The sequence below is a fragment of the Watersipora subatra genome, chromosome 8 (genome assembly GCF_963576615.1).
Source record: "Watersipora subatra chromosome 8, tzWatSuba1.1, whole genome shotgun sequence".
Lineage (NCBI taxonomy): Eukaryota > Metazoa > Bryozoa > Gymnolaemata > Cheilostomatida > Watersiporidae > Watersipora > Watersipora subatra.
In genome coordinates, this window is record NC_088715.1 from 2,786,285 (window position 1) to 2,800,321 (window position 14,037).

Below are 14,037 nucleotides of genomic sequence, written 5' to 3' on the forward strand. Positions count from 1 at the left end.
GAAATATGTTTTCAGTGCATAGCGCAACTTTGTGCTGTCGTTTCAAAAATTATTTTGTGTAAGTGCATCAACTGCAAAATTCTTATAAAGTTGCGAATTATGTAACACTGATGTGAAACATTTTTGCACAATTAGCATGCAAACTTTGTTAGGCTCATGCCTTATCTAAGCTGTGTGATAGCATAGTATTATAAATTAGTGTTATAGCCTATCACCTATGTTAAATGAGTGTCATAGCATTGGTTATAATACGTGTCAAAGAGCAAACACATATACGCCATAGTTAAAATCCAATTTGTTTTAGCATATTTTTTTGGTCTTGTACACTAAGGGAGTTGAGATCTTGAAAAGTATTGAGCAGAGAATTTTTATAGTACGCTTTAAAAATGGCTTGATTCAATTTAATGCTCATCAAAAAATTGACAATTCAATTCCCAACTTTTCGCATCATAAGTTGTGTAAGAATCGATTCAATTCACAATACATCACAATTCAATTTTCAATTGTTTAGCTATCCTAACTTCAATAAATTGGTTCAATTCAATTATCTCAAATAGACAATGGCAATATATCAAAATAATCATAAACCACAATCACTAACTTAGCTACACACATTACCTCTCTTTGTATAGCAAATACAACTTTTTTACTACAGATTTCATTGCTTTTTTGGATGAAATCAAGTCATGCCGACAATTTTTTACTAGCTTACACTCGGCATTGTTGGGGTCTTGTGAAAACGATGTCTAATGTGGATGGTGACATTGACACAGTCCAATTGGACTGCACTGATATCTTCCCTTTTATGCACATCGGATAACAGATGGAATTAGGATATCACTGTCCATGATGAGTTTTTCGTCAAGGCAGTAATTCTGATAGAGGAAGTAATAATAAAGGGAAGCATTGGTGCATTTTGAATTTTTTGAATTATAGAATCATGTCAATTAATCTATTGTGACTCGGCTCCACGGAGACAGTAAAAAGCCAATTCAATTATTTTATGATTGCGTTATTCGAGGCAATTCATTTATGATTACAATTAAGTATCAATTCAATTCTTATTGGTAAGATGCGCCAAGTCATTTCAATTCTACAGTAAGTAAAAGATACCAGAGTATCAATTCAATTCATTTGTGAGATGAGCAAGCACTTGTTAATACTTGTCAACTCTAGTGCTGATCTCTGGTATTTACAGTAACGTATGTAAATCAAATTAGAGATAATAGAAAAAACATACACACATCTACATTAAGTTCTTATTTGGAACTGCCTTTTTAATTACAGATGTTCCTCCGTGCACCTCCTATAACGTAAATTTCAGGTTAAGTATCAAGTTTATGCAAAGTTTTTGTTCTGTACTATGTAAAAAATCCATATAATGGAAAGTGTTAAGTAGGGAAACTTCTCAAATTCGATGTAAATTGAACATTTATTATGATAAATTTGTGAGAAAAAACGACGTTTTGTACAGCGTTATATCTACTACATATACAATTTCCATGACATTTTAGTTTATCGTGATCATCAGATATGTCGATAAAACAGAAAATAGGTGGCTGCGCAATTGTTAATAAATACTTGAAGGCAATTGGTGCAGGTGTTACAGTGTAGGTTTACCAATATGAATGTCACGAGTTAGAGTATTGTCAAAAATTTTCTTCTAACCTAACCTTGACCCTTGATTACGGTTAGACGTCGAACAGGTATAGCTGCTGTTTTTGTAGTAAAGATATATTTCTGTTTTATTGTAGTTGTATAAATATTTGTTTTGAGTTTTACTTTACAGAATATACTTTGCTGTCTATAAAAGAGCAAATCGTTGTAAATAGAATATGCATGTTTCCCATCAACTTATTGTAAATTTACTGCAATCATTGTCTATGAAGCCAATAAAATTAATCAGAAAAAGGAAACAAGTTTTTGATGTACACTAATAATATTACTGTTACGATACCGCCAACAAAGTCAAAATCTTTTCTTTTTTATGGTTAATGGGAAGAGTTTAAAAAGATCTTAAAATGGATTAGGTGCATAATGTAAAATCTTTATAACGTTAACATTGCAGGAACTGATTATTTATGTTGTAGGAGCGTCTTTTGTCATAAGCTATTGTGTTCCCACACTTTTTCTGCACTCGCATTTGTATTATTTTGATGCTCATTAAACCAGAGGCCAACCACATTTATTGATATATGTGATATATAAATATACCACATATATTTATTGATATATTTGGTGTATATATACACACCACATATAATTATTAATATATGTGGTATATATATACACACCACATATATTTATTCATATATGTGGTGTATATATATACACCACATATAATTATTAATATATGTGGTATATATATATACACACCGCATATATTTATTCATATATGTGGTGTATATATACACCACATATAATTATTAATATATGTGGTATATATATATACACACCACATATATTTATTCATATACATGTATGTGATGTATATATATATATATATATAACATGTATTAAGAACTGTATACTTCAAAAACTATTTACTACTTTAAGTTTCACGGTTGTTACCATATATTAGGTAAAACTCAAATTACAGTTTCAAATTTCAGTTTTACCTAATGAATGGTAAAAAATATGAAATTTCAAGTAGTAAATAGTTTTTTTAAAGTTTATAGTTCTTGATATATTTTATACAAATACTCTTTTTAAATTTTGAACCTTCTGGTTCTAGTGAACTGCAGCCTTCTTTCTCATCAGTATATACATATATCTATTTAGATATATATATATGTATTTTAATATATATATATATTTAAATACATATACAGTATATATTTTTGCAGCGTTAACTTTTGGCCTGCCAGTCTAGCGTTCAACAAAATAACCTTCCACCAAATTGAATAGATCTTTTCCTAATATACATATGTAAGGATATACATGTAGCTCAAAGAAAATGTGCCTATACAACTTTCTAAGCAGATGGTGATGTAATAGGACAGTAAACATTCTAACCCAATTATCAACAGATGCATTCGCTTGTCTCTATTAACTGCTAACATAACGACTCATAACTCATAGTTGTTCTGTTGAGGAAAATATTTAACGGATTGTTGGTAACTACTTTTGATTCACTAACTTCTATTCATCAGTCAATAAGCACAGTAAGTCATCCTAGTAGAGGAGCCAAACTACAGTAAATTAATGTTATCTTGCTATTTCCTCTGCTCAAATGTTTATCAGCAACTTGATAACGATTCATTTAATTTGACTCTCTTAAAAAAGCATTGATTTGAATTTATGCGTTATCCGGCTTATCCCACAATATTATTAAAACGTGGTATTGCAATTTACTCCATATTTGAGAACAAAGGCGTTTACAAGAATATTAGAGCAAAAAATTGCTTTGTGGTTTTTGCAACTTGGCTGATGCTAGTTTTTGCATTTTGCAAGGCTTTCAGATTTGCATCTGTTGGCAGCTGTGGGTTTTGAAAGGCAGATGATGGTATTCGTTACATGAGATGACATCTGTAGAGCATGTCATGTAAACTGGCAGCATGAAGCCACATTGCCTAGCTGCCCTAGCATGTAGTATATGAACGATGTTTACTAGTTTCTTATCTTTCTGTCTATTTGTCTATTCAAGATAAACGCTTGATAATTTATGAGATTTGTGAGTATTTATGTGTTACCATCTGCTGATCCTTGATCTTAAACTAAGGGCTCTTAATCATATAGGTATATCCAGTCTTGGATGTAAGCAGTTCACTTGTCTCTCTCGAAGTACCTTGTCCTTCGAGGTGATCATGGTTTCCCTCACTTCCTATAAGCAGTTCACTTGTAGTCAAGTGTAAAAAGACGTAATATTGGCTTAAGACAATGATGTCTTTACATTATTCAGTCTCCCACACAGTATTTATCATGTGATAAAACATGAAGACATCATTGGCTGCTGCAGTTTTTCTTGTGTACTAGTTGATAGATTTGCCAGCTCATTACACCCCTTACGCTAGTAACCTCGCAGCCTTTGAGCTGTGAGTATCTCCAACTTTACAATGAGTTGAAGTTCTTGACCTAGCAAGGGTCGGATTCCCTATCTGGTTACGGTGTTAAAGCCGGGCTAATACTATACTGTGCTTGTTTAGTAGAAACCATATCAAAGTTATTATCTTTTAGCTTTGACTATATATTAGCAGCATTCACAGTTTTGAAAAATTAACACAATTAACAATTGAGTTATAAAGTTAGAGATGAAATACTAAAATTACAAATAGAGGTATTGCCATATAAGTAGTCATGGAGGCGGTGCCATGGGGCGGTACCATGGAGGCGATGCCATGGAGGTGTTGCCATGGAGGTGTTGCCATAAAGGTGGTGCTATAGACGTGTGTTGCCACATAGGTAATACAATAGAGCTGGTGCCATAGAGGTGTTGCCATAGAGGCAATATAATAGAGCTGGTGCCATTGAGGTGTTGCCATAAGGGTGGTACCATAGAGGTGTCGCCATAGAAGTGTCGCCATAGAGGTGTCGCCATGGATGTGGTAGCATAGAGCTGGTAGCATAGAAGTGTTACCATGATAATATGGCTGTCTGTCGGGAACTGACAATGACTTGCATCTTAGCGTTGCATGCTTGGGTCAAGCAGTAGCGCCTTTGACACCCTGGTGTTACCATAGAGGTAATAACAAAGCTGGTGCCATAGAGGTGTTGCCATAAAAGTGTTACCATAGAGGTAATATAATAGAGCTGGTGCCATAGACTAACGTAAATAATAATAGAGCTGGGGCCATAGAGTTGGTACCATGGATGTAATGTCATGGAGGTGGTGCTCCAAAAGTAATGCAGGGAGTGGACGTATTTATAAACAAAAATTTTCTTTAGTTTTACAGGGAATATTTCTTCTTGTGTACAGGGGTTGTCATGCCTGTTGTAATAGACACAATGTTGCGCGCATGTCCAGGAAAACTCAACTTGCTCCATGTATCACATAGTACAACTAACACGGTGTAAGAAAGACTATTTCTTGCGCTTGTTTAAACCCCCCCATCCCGTGATACTGAGGTCAAATACTGGGATGGTGTACATATTCGTCTCTGTTGCATACTATTCAGGCTTATGCCAGCCTAGTTGGGTAGACGAATAGAACTTGAGGCTATAATAGCCTATTACAAGATACCAATTTAATCTGTAATAGTGCATTGTATTCAGAAGTGGTAGCTTTGAATCTAATTCATTACATTCCATTTGTCTGTCCTACATCAAGCCTAAATTCTGTTATTGTTATTTCAGTAAATTCCATAACCTGTCGTCCTTGATATGAAACCAGACAAATGCCAGGTTTTCTCAAATGGGATAAAATATAAATAGCTAATATAATAATCATAAAATAGTTTCTTCTCTGGATTGTACACTTCCAATGAGCGGGTTATTTGTTTGACGTATTTAGTAATTATGTTATGATATCATTCAAAGGTTCTGTTTTCTATATAAATGTCAAAGTTTGTCTGTCTGTTGTTCGTCTGTCAGGCTATAGCGATTAAAATCTAGGAATAGAAATGCCGCTTTGTACAGGATTTGAACTTTGAACTGCACAAAACACTTTTCTCATGATATGGAGTTTGAAAGTGAGAACATCAGCCTAACTGTTGTCATAAATGTTAAATAGAAATAAATTTTCTGTGTAAAAACTTTTTTATTTTATCAGGGAAAAGCCCGAAAATTTGGTAGTAGTCTATAAGATCTACGGCCCAAACATCTAGGCTATATACTCATAAATTGTAGCAAAACCTGTACATATAATACGAGATAAGTCGAGTTGTAGCTGTTTGAAGTTATCTTGCACACGGTTCTAAAAAGTCTCAAATAATTGAAAGTAATTAATGCATCGCCCAAAATGAGGTGGTTTTCAGCCGAGTCGAATTCGATGACTACCCGTATGTATGCCAAACGATGATTATAATATTCCTACAAGGAAATTTCTTGTGGTTAAAATGAGATTGTCTACCCAACAACCATTTGCACTAAACATGGAAACATTTTATTGTCACACATTAATTAGTACAATAGTTTTAGCGAAGTGTCTGTCACGCATTGGTTAGTTCTTATTCTAACGCCCACCACATTAAAATATTGAATTTTTATTAATTACTTTGATGAATAATATTGCTTAACAATGATCAGCGATTATTTCCAGAAGGGACAATGGATCACGCAAATCTACAATTCCTACTGTATTGTTACTGTTTTACTTGTCTATATGAATTTATTAAAATCGTGACATGACCCTCATTGACCTAGTAAATATCTTAGCCTCTTTAGTAGTCAGACAACATCAGTTTAACATGTTTACAGATAGTGAAATTGTCATGAAAACATTGCCATTGTGAAATATCAACAGATCAGGAAACTGATATTCTAAGAATTTATAAATGAACTGTAGTGAGCTGTGAGGTTTGTCAAGTGTCCCACCTACCCTAGGACACTTATATTTCGCTAGTATCAATGATATACAGCCCCAAAGGATAGCCGACGGCGCTCATATGGGCGGGGTTTAATGATGAAGCTCTGTTGGGATTAACCCGAACACGGCACCCGAACAAACAAATATGCTGAATAAAGCACCTTGTAAATTTACGAATATTATGAACTATAGTGGTTATTTTACTTATCTGTTGAATTCATTTTGTTGTCAAATAAATATAGTATCCCAATATTGTCACCGTTATGATCAGTCAGTTGCCATTCACAAGCATTCGTGATATTAATACTCACAATCGTAAAATAGCTCAAATTCGGTTTTGCATTTAGATTTTGAGTATGAAAACTACACTGCACAGCTTTGCCTGCTGTCCCATCTTATTGGCAAGGTAAAACAATGTGAAACCGATGAAAGACTTTGTCATTTTATATTAGGGGTGGCAAAATATTAATCAAAAACTAAAAAAAAAATGCCGTTCGGGTAATTATATTCAACTTTAGGCATATACTACGACCGTTACTAATTTTAAAATTACTAAAAGTAGGTAATTTGAAATGTTTTATTTTGAATAGATACATTATTTTGGTTAGGTATTACCCCTACATTGCAGAAATTCAATGTTTGCTATTGTGACCCGCGGGGTCTACTGGCTGAATAAGCTAATGAAACGATAACAGCGATTCGTGTTTTCTAAAACCTAACAAGGCAACGCGACCGCCCCGCGAGAGTTGTGTTTGCTTTGAAACCCAGGCTAGCACAATCCTAATAGAGCTCCATCATTAAACCCCGCCATATGATAGCCGTCGGCTATCCTTTTGGGCTGTATATCATTGCTAGTATTTAGTTTCGTGAGTAGCATACAGAGTAAAATTTCGCTGCAACTTAATTTCGCAGCTCTGATGAGTGCAAAAATATAGTGATGTGAAAATAAATGCAGTGGAACAAACATAATTAGATTCCTCAGGTTCAGTTCACCGATAAGAAAAAAATTTCAATTTGGGACTAGTTTGTAATTGTGAACCGCCGGTAGAATGGTGTGGCCAAGGTTGATAATGCAATTTGATCGCTTGCTGCCATTTGTTTCTTGGACTATCAATGAACAAAGCTATTTAATTTCGTGTTTTCGCTCGTTCGTTATGATAGTTTAGTTTCGCACATGAAACTTTGGCGAGAGGATGACTCCGCGAAAATGCCAAAGTTGGATAAGGCGAATACATAAGTGTCTTAGGGTAGTAGCTGTTTGTGTTATCTATAAATATTCATAGTTTGCTTTACGTGGTTGTTTACTCTTTGATGACGTGACTACAGCATGTTTTTGTTGAATCATTCAGTTTGGCCAATACAGGAACCAAGTACTGGATATGAAACACACTCCTGTGACCTCTCTATCTTGTTATGTGATTAGATTTCTAATATCTTCTGATATTAGCTGTTCTATCTTCTTGCTCAGAGGTCTCTTCAGTATAACAATTGTGAAATTGAAAAGTTTAAACTTTGCTTGTAGATGTCTTTGCCGTTCACGAACACTGGTTGATTTTGTTCATCTGTGGTTATGTGACTCAGCTGCCCTACTCAGTCATTCGTGCAGCAGCGCCAAGATACATAAGGTATGTGCTGTTTGAAGGGTTTAAAGGCCATGGGAAAAGTTTTTATATTTTGAGGAAAATGGTAACCAAGCTACTAACCTCATTTCATGTTCTTACGGAATTAGTTATTATTGTTTTGTACTTGAGTCTGAGTAGAGGTCAATGACAAGCAAGAGTAATAGCCCGTATAGCCATGTGGCTGAATATTCACTCAGCTAAGCATATAGCTCTAGCTACGCTAGTATCATCACACCATTTTGTTTTATCTAAAATCTGTTTAAATAGCATATTATTCGTCATAGATCAATCTGTCTGTCAATATCATTTTGGGTGTACTGACCAAAGTCTAATTAAATCAACAGCGTGTCTACCATTACAAGCGATATTACAAATGATGTTGAAATATCCTCAAAGTACGCAAACTATTTTACCACCGGAGTAGGCCTACTGATTGTGTTTAAACTTATCATAAACAGTGTAGGCAGCATCGCTAATTTGTAGCCGTTCTAGAAATATGAAAAGGGTTCATCATTAAAATCTGCATTGTATAAACTTATTTGAAGTACTGCATAAACTTATTTGACGTCGCTCTCAACTGTAAAAAGTTCGGCCGAGGACATTTCTGGTCGAAACGAACCATTTCGGTGCTGCTCGAAATTTCGTGGCTGAACACTTGCTCTTATTGGCTGGTTGAAATTCTAGAATTCTAGCGTCACATTTCTCCTTACGTGCGTGTGAGCAAAGTTCAAAAGGAAATGGGATGATACTTTTATTTCAATCCTCCGAACCGATCCTACTTTGGTTCGGTGCTCGTGTGACCACGCCTTAAGAATGCACCGTCGGTAGCATTTTAATGTACCAATGTATGAAGGGCAGACAAGAGTACAGACAGACAGACAGAAGAGCAGACAGGAAATCTTATCTACACTTAGTTTAGAGACAAATCATCTTGTTGAAATGAGCTGTTAGTGTAAAGTGTGTAGAGTTCTTGTGTGACGTATTCATGGCTCAAGTACATTGGAGGCATCAATACTACCGCTGACTCTAGTGGAGATTACATATCTCGTTCTCTGTTCACAACTGCTAGCGATAATACTTTAGAAAGTAGAGGTGGAACGAGACAGGATTTTTAAGTTCGAGACGAGACTCGAGACACTGTCATGTGAAAATTCGAGACTCGAGACACGAGACAGTAAAATAATGAGCATTTGGTGATGATTTCACTACACAAGTACTAGCTACTCGGTATATATAAATTAATAAATCTATTTTTAAATTGAATTTTCACCTGGTGTAAACGATTTAAATACAACATTTTAATTATTATAGTGATATGCATGTAGTTTTTGTAAACAAATGTGACACAAACAGCTCTAAAATACCGAAGTTATATATTCTAAGAATTTTGAGCTTGATTGATCATAATTATTATAAACATATTGCTTTGTACATGTATATTTTTACCATCTATTGAATAGTTCTTACTTTTTAATGTAATGTGTAATGAAACCGATAGCCGTCGCTCTACAAAGAAATACCGCAACTAAAAGAACACACGATAACACTTTCATTCTTATCGTTTCATTAATGTTAAGTTTTGTTTATGTATTAACTGTAGTATGTGAATTATATTTAAATTTTACTCATGAAATTATACTAATTACTGTATACATGAACATGTATATTCTTATATTGAGTTAACAAAACGTCATTGTTAACCGAACATGGACTATGGTCGACACGGCCTTTCGTTCGTTTCTCCGTGTCCGGGCAAGTTTTACCCGCGATTTGGTAGTATATACGTAAAAGAGGCCCGAATTTTATGAAGGTCAGTTGGTGTTTAGACACGATACGATAAAATACAGACATTTTACCCGCAAAAGTTATCCAATTTATTAAATTGGATTATCCGAAGAGTAATTAGATACGACCCGGTATCTGTTTTAAGAACACAGAACTGAACTAAAATATAACAGGGCCGTTGTCCGGACTACATGATTAGACTCAGTGGCCAACATAATCAATAGCAACAGGTAGTAACGGACCGGGTATAACATTAAAGGCAGCTGCCCGTAATCCGTTACAATATATGGAGTTGTTGCTACCGCAAGAAGCCATGTTTTAACGACCGTGCCCAGGCGCTTTAGTTCTATTTCCTGTCTCGAGTTTGGCAATAGTTAACTCGAGACGAGACCGATACGAGACGAGACAGGTCGATACTCGAGACGTCTCGTGTCTCGTTCCACCTCTATTAGAAAGAGATTTAAAATGTAACACAAACAGCTAATTTTGATTAGAATCATCGAGGGTCCAGGAAATAATATATTTCTGCTCTTAATAAAAATTGGTTTTTATTAAGAGCTCTTAATAACTAGTACAAGGGCCTGAAAATTTGTATAAATAATGGTAAAGGACAAAAAGATTTTAGTGTGCCCCCACATTGACACCATCACTCAATCTATTTTCTAGATTATTTTTTCTACACGCTACTGTATGTCATTTCATATAGAAACATAGCTTGTTACTCTGCTCAGGTTTGTAAATGTGTGGTTTGGTAAAGCTCTTCCTTGTTAATAAATCCCGTTCTCCATTAATAAATCACACTTTGTCATGTATGTGTCGGTTTGTTATTCTCTGTAAACGATATGCGCTTCCACATTGTTTGGCCGACTTTATCCAAACTCATATCCATATGCTCCGGCCTTCCGGCCAGGTCGCTAAAAATATTTGGGTTCCAAAGTCTGTCTGGTTCTTGAGAAACAACTTCTTACAAACCACCCGCTGATTTAAAACGACTATCTGATTTAAAACGAAAAATATGGACATTGCCGGGTTAACCTATAGTCTGAACGATTCCCCCAGGGACTTTTCTAATCAGAAAGTGTCTTTTTTTAAACGGAAGCGTGATATCCGTATTGTTAACAGCATTTAATGTCAGCCTCCTACACTATCTCTACCTCTCTCTGCCTCCAGATATGTCAGCTATTAGCTGTAATAGGAACTGTAGTCTGGAATGTGACACTCGTCCTAAAACCATCACACACATTCCCCATTCATTTATACTAAGCTAGGCGATTTATCATCGTGAATCAATCCGTATTGCTACTATTAAATGCCTGTGCGTGATCAATAGGCAGGCATGAGGAAAACATTTGTTTATCCGCTCAAGGCTGACAGCCACCTGCTAGTACTTGTTACTATTTAGTTGTTGTTCGCCAGCAGGTCAGACTAGCTCTCACTCGCTGCTTTCACACAAACACAAGCGGATTCTAGAGTTAGCGTGTCAAGGACTTGACATGGGATATACTAGCACTCTATGGTTTCACATATTAGGTGAGTATTGCAGTGTACTTGTTCATTCCTCCCACAATAAACACTTTGGATATTCCGCTAACCGGTCTGTTATCTCTCTAGGGTAAAGGGCTATGATGTCACCATCAATATGTTTCTGATTGTATATAGGTGTAATGTGTTGGTGTTTGCTTGGAATGTATTTGACACTATAGTGTCCCATTAGCTAATTATAGTAGCAATCAGAATGCTCTTGAGTTTTAAAAAGAAAGTTCCTGTCGAGGTGAACTTACCACTATGATAATTCTCTATCGACCGATGTAAACAGGAAAGCATCGTCAAAACTGGCGTCGATTTTATGACTTTCTATGCTGGTATTATTAAAGGCACCGAGACATACGAATGATGATACATTGCTGAACATCCGTATCTTTAAACATCACCGTCTATAGACTTCCTTTAACAGTGTAGAAATAAGGCTACACAGGCATGCGTCTTCTAGCTCCTACTCGTTTTGATTTTAGACTTCAGTCCTGCGAAAACTATCATTAACTGGTACGCTAGCCGTTCCCTTACGCTGTGAGAGTTTGTCATGAGTAATCACTATATCCATAATTATTTTGTGATGCATTAAGGTGATAGGCTTAGTGGTAGTGTGCTAAACACTGAATCTGAAGCACCAGGTTTGATTCCTGTGAGAGGCAATCTTTTTCCTAACACACATAGCGCAGCTTCGGACGGACAGACACGGCTCTTATCCCACGACCAAACACGAGCGAAGCGATCGGTTTGGGAGATTTATGATAAATGCACATGTGCACACAACTCCCGAAAAAATTATCCTTTAATGGCCGTCACCAAACCCTTGTAAAGGAATCCTATCAACGAATTTAACTATTTTTCAGTAAAGTCGTTTAAGTATAATAACGATACAAAACGCATATAAACCTATTTAAATATGTTACCAAGCCTTTGAAAGGTTACCGCAAATTCCTAAAACTAACCCATCTGATCGGATTATACATAAATAGACAGATTTATTTGGCCGAAAATCGTTATTAAAACTTGCTAAGCCTCACTTTTATCAAAGTTAAGACCGGAAATCAAAAAGCCGAGGGACAGAGAATAAAACGATTAAGTCGTGCGCATTTCACGAAAAAAATAACGTGCACGTTTCACCAGTCTATAACATTGTCGAATTGCCGAAGGTTTCTGTAATTAAGTTAGGAGTACTGAAATCGTTTCATTTTTGCGGATTTAAAAGTAACTGACATTTTAGACAATTTTGAGTACTTTGGTATTCTAACTGATGTCCAACGCAGTGTAAGTAAAGAAAATGATGATGATATTTTTTTAACGGTTCTAATGAGATTATTACAATAATTAATTAAAAGTTTGGATCACTACAGAACAATGATTACGTAGTACAGACTTTCTAAAAATCTATATAAATATCACAACTTGTTGATATTGCTAACTATGACGTTTTGAAATGTAAACAAAATTGTGCATTGGTTTTCTATTATTACTGTATTACTATATTAATAATATTGGTTATTCTAATAATATCAGTGCATTTTACTTCTAATATTGGCCAATATTGCATTTCTCCTATTGCAGGGGAGATATATACACATATAATCTTTTCCTTTCATTATTGCTATTTGTTGTATATAATAACACCCACACCCAGTACATTACAGCTACCATTGCAGTTATCCTATTGCACTGAAGTGCCATTTGACTGCTAATATCGCATTTCTCAACCATCAGTACCCTTTTTTTTCCAATATCACTTTGATCATGGGCTGTATGACAGTGGAATTTCTAGTTATAGTAAAGATTGGATTTTGCATACAATTAAGTTGGCTCTGTCTGATGGTTTTTGAGGTACTGCAGGCTGTATCTGTCCTGCTATTGAATATGTTCCACGTTACCGCTGTCTCTGTCCCTCTGTCTCTTTCCAGCTGTCGCTGTCCCACTCTTCCTGTCCCACTCTTCCTGTCCCACTCTTCCTGTCCCACTCTTCCTGTCCCACTCTTCCTGTCCCACTCTTCCTGTCCCACTCTTCCTGTCCCACTCTTCCTGTCCCACTCTTCCTGTCCCACTCTTCCTGTCCCACTCTTCCTGTCCCACTCTTCCTGTCCCACTCTTCCTGTCCCACTCTTCCTGTCCCACTCTTCCTGTCCCACTCTTCCTGTCCCACTCTTCCTGTCCCACTCTTCCTGTCCCACTCTTCCTGTCCCACTATACTCTGTCAGAGTAGTTCTAGGCTATGTCACTTATTATATAAAACCTACATGGTCAGAGCTAGTGATAAATATTAAGCAGGCACGTAAATGACATAGAGTCATCTTATGTGAATAACTCTATGTCTGATATGCCTTAGCTTGTGCTCTGTAGTTACATAAGTTTTCTTCACCATTTCTGCCAGCAAATCAGGTTTTTTGCTCATCATTATAAGCAAAGGATGTCATTTACTTGTTGACTGAACTGTCTTGAGAATATAAAAGAGCAGCGGCTTGTACTTTTCAAGTCTGGTGGACTGCTATCGGTGAGATCTCACACTCACCAGTTGATCATTATGCGTTACCGAGCTTTCCAAGAAACAACAATGTTTGTTTCCTGCCGGTCATGCGCTGCTTGTTGTTATAGAAATGTGCTATGGTAGCGCAAGTT

General features: G+C 36.0%; 1 protein-coding gene across 3 annotated transcripts in view; it reads left to right on the forward strand.

Moving 5' to 3' along the window:
* The window catches only part of LOC137401421 (vascular endothelial growth factor receptor 1-like), an 83,523-nt gene that overhangs the window by 380 nt on the left and 69,106 nt on the right, over positions 1–14,037 (forward strand). For all 3 annotated transcript variants that reach the window (XM_068087755.1, XM_068087756.1, XM_068087757.1), the window contains exons 2-3: positions 7,986–8,088; positions 11,290–11,400. In XM_068087755.1, coding sequence (XP_067943856.1) covers positions 11,364–11,400 — 37 coding nt within the window. In that variant the 5' untranslated portion in view covers positions 7,986–8,088; positions 11,290–11,363. The remainder of the gene's footprint in view (positions 1–7,985; positions 8,089–11,289; positions 11,401–14,037) is intronic.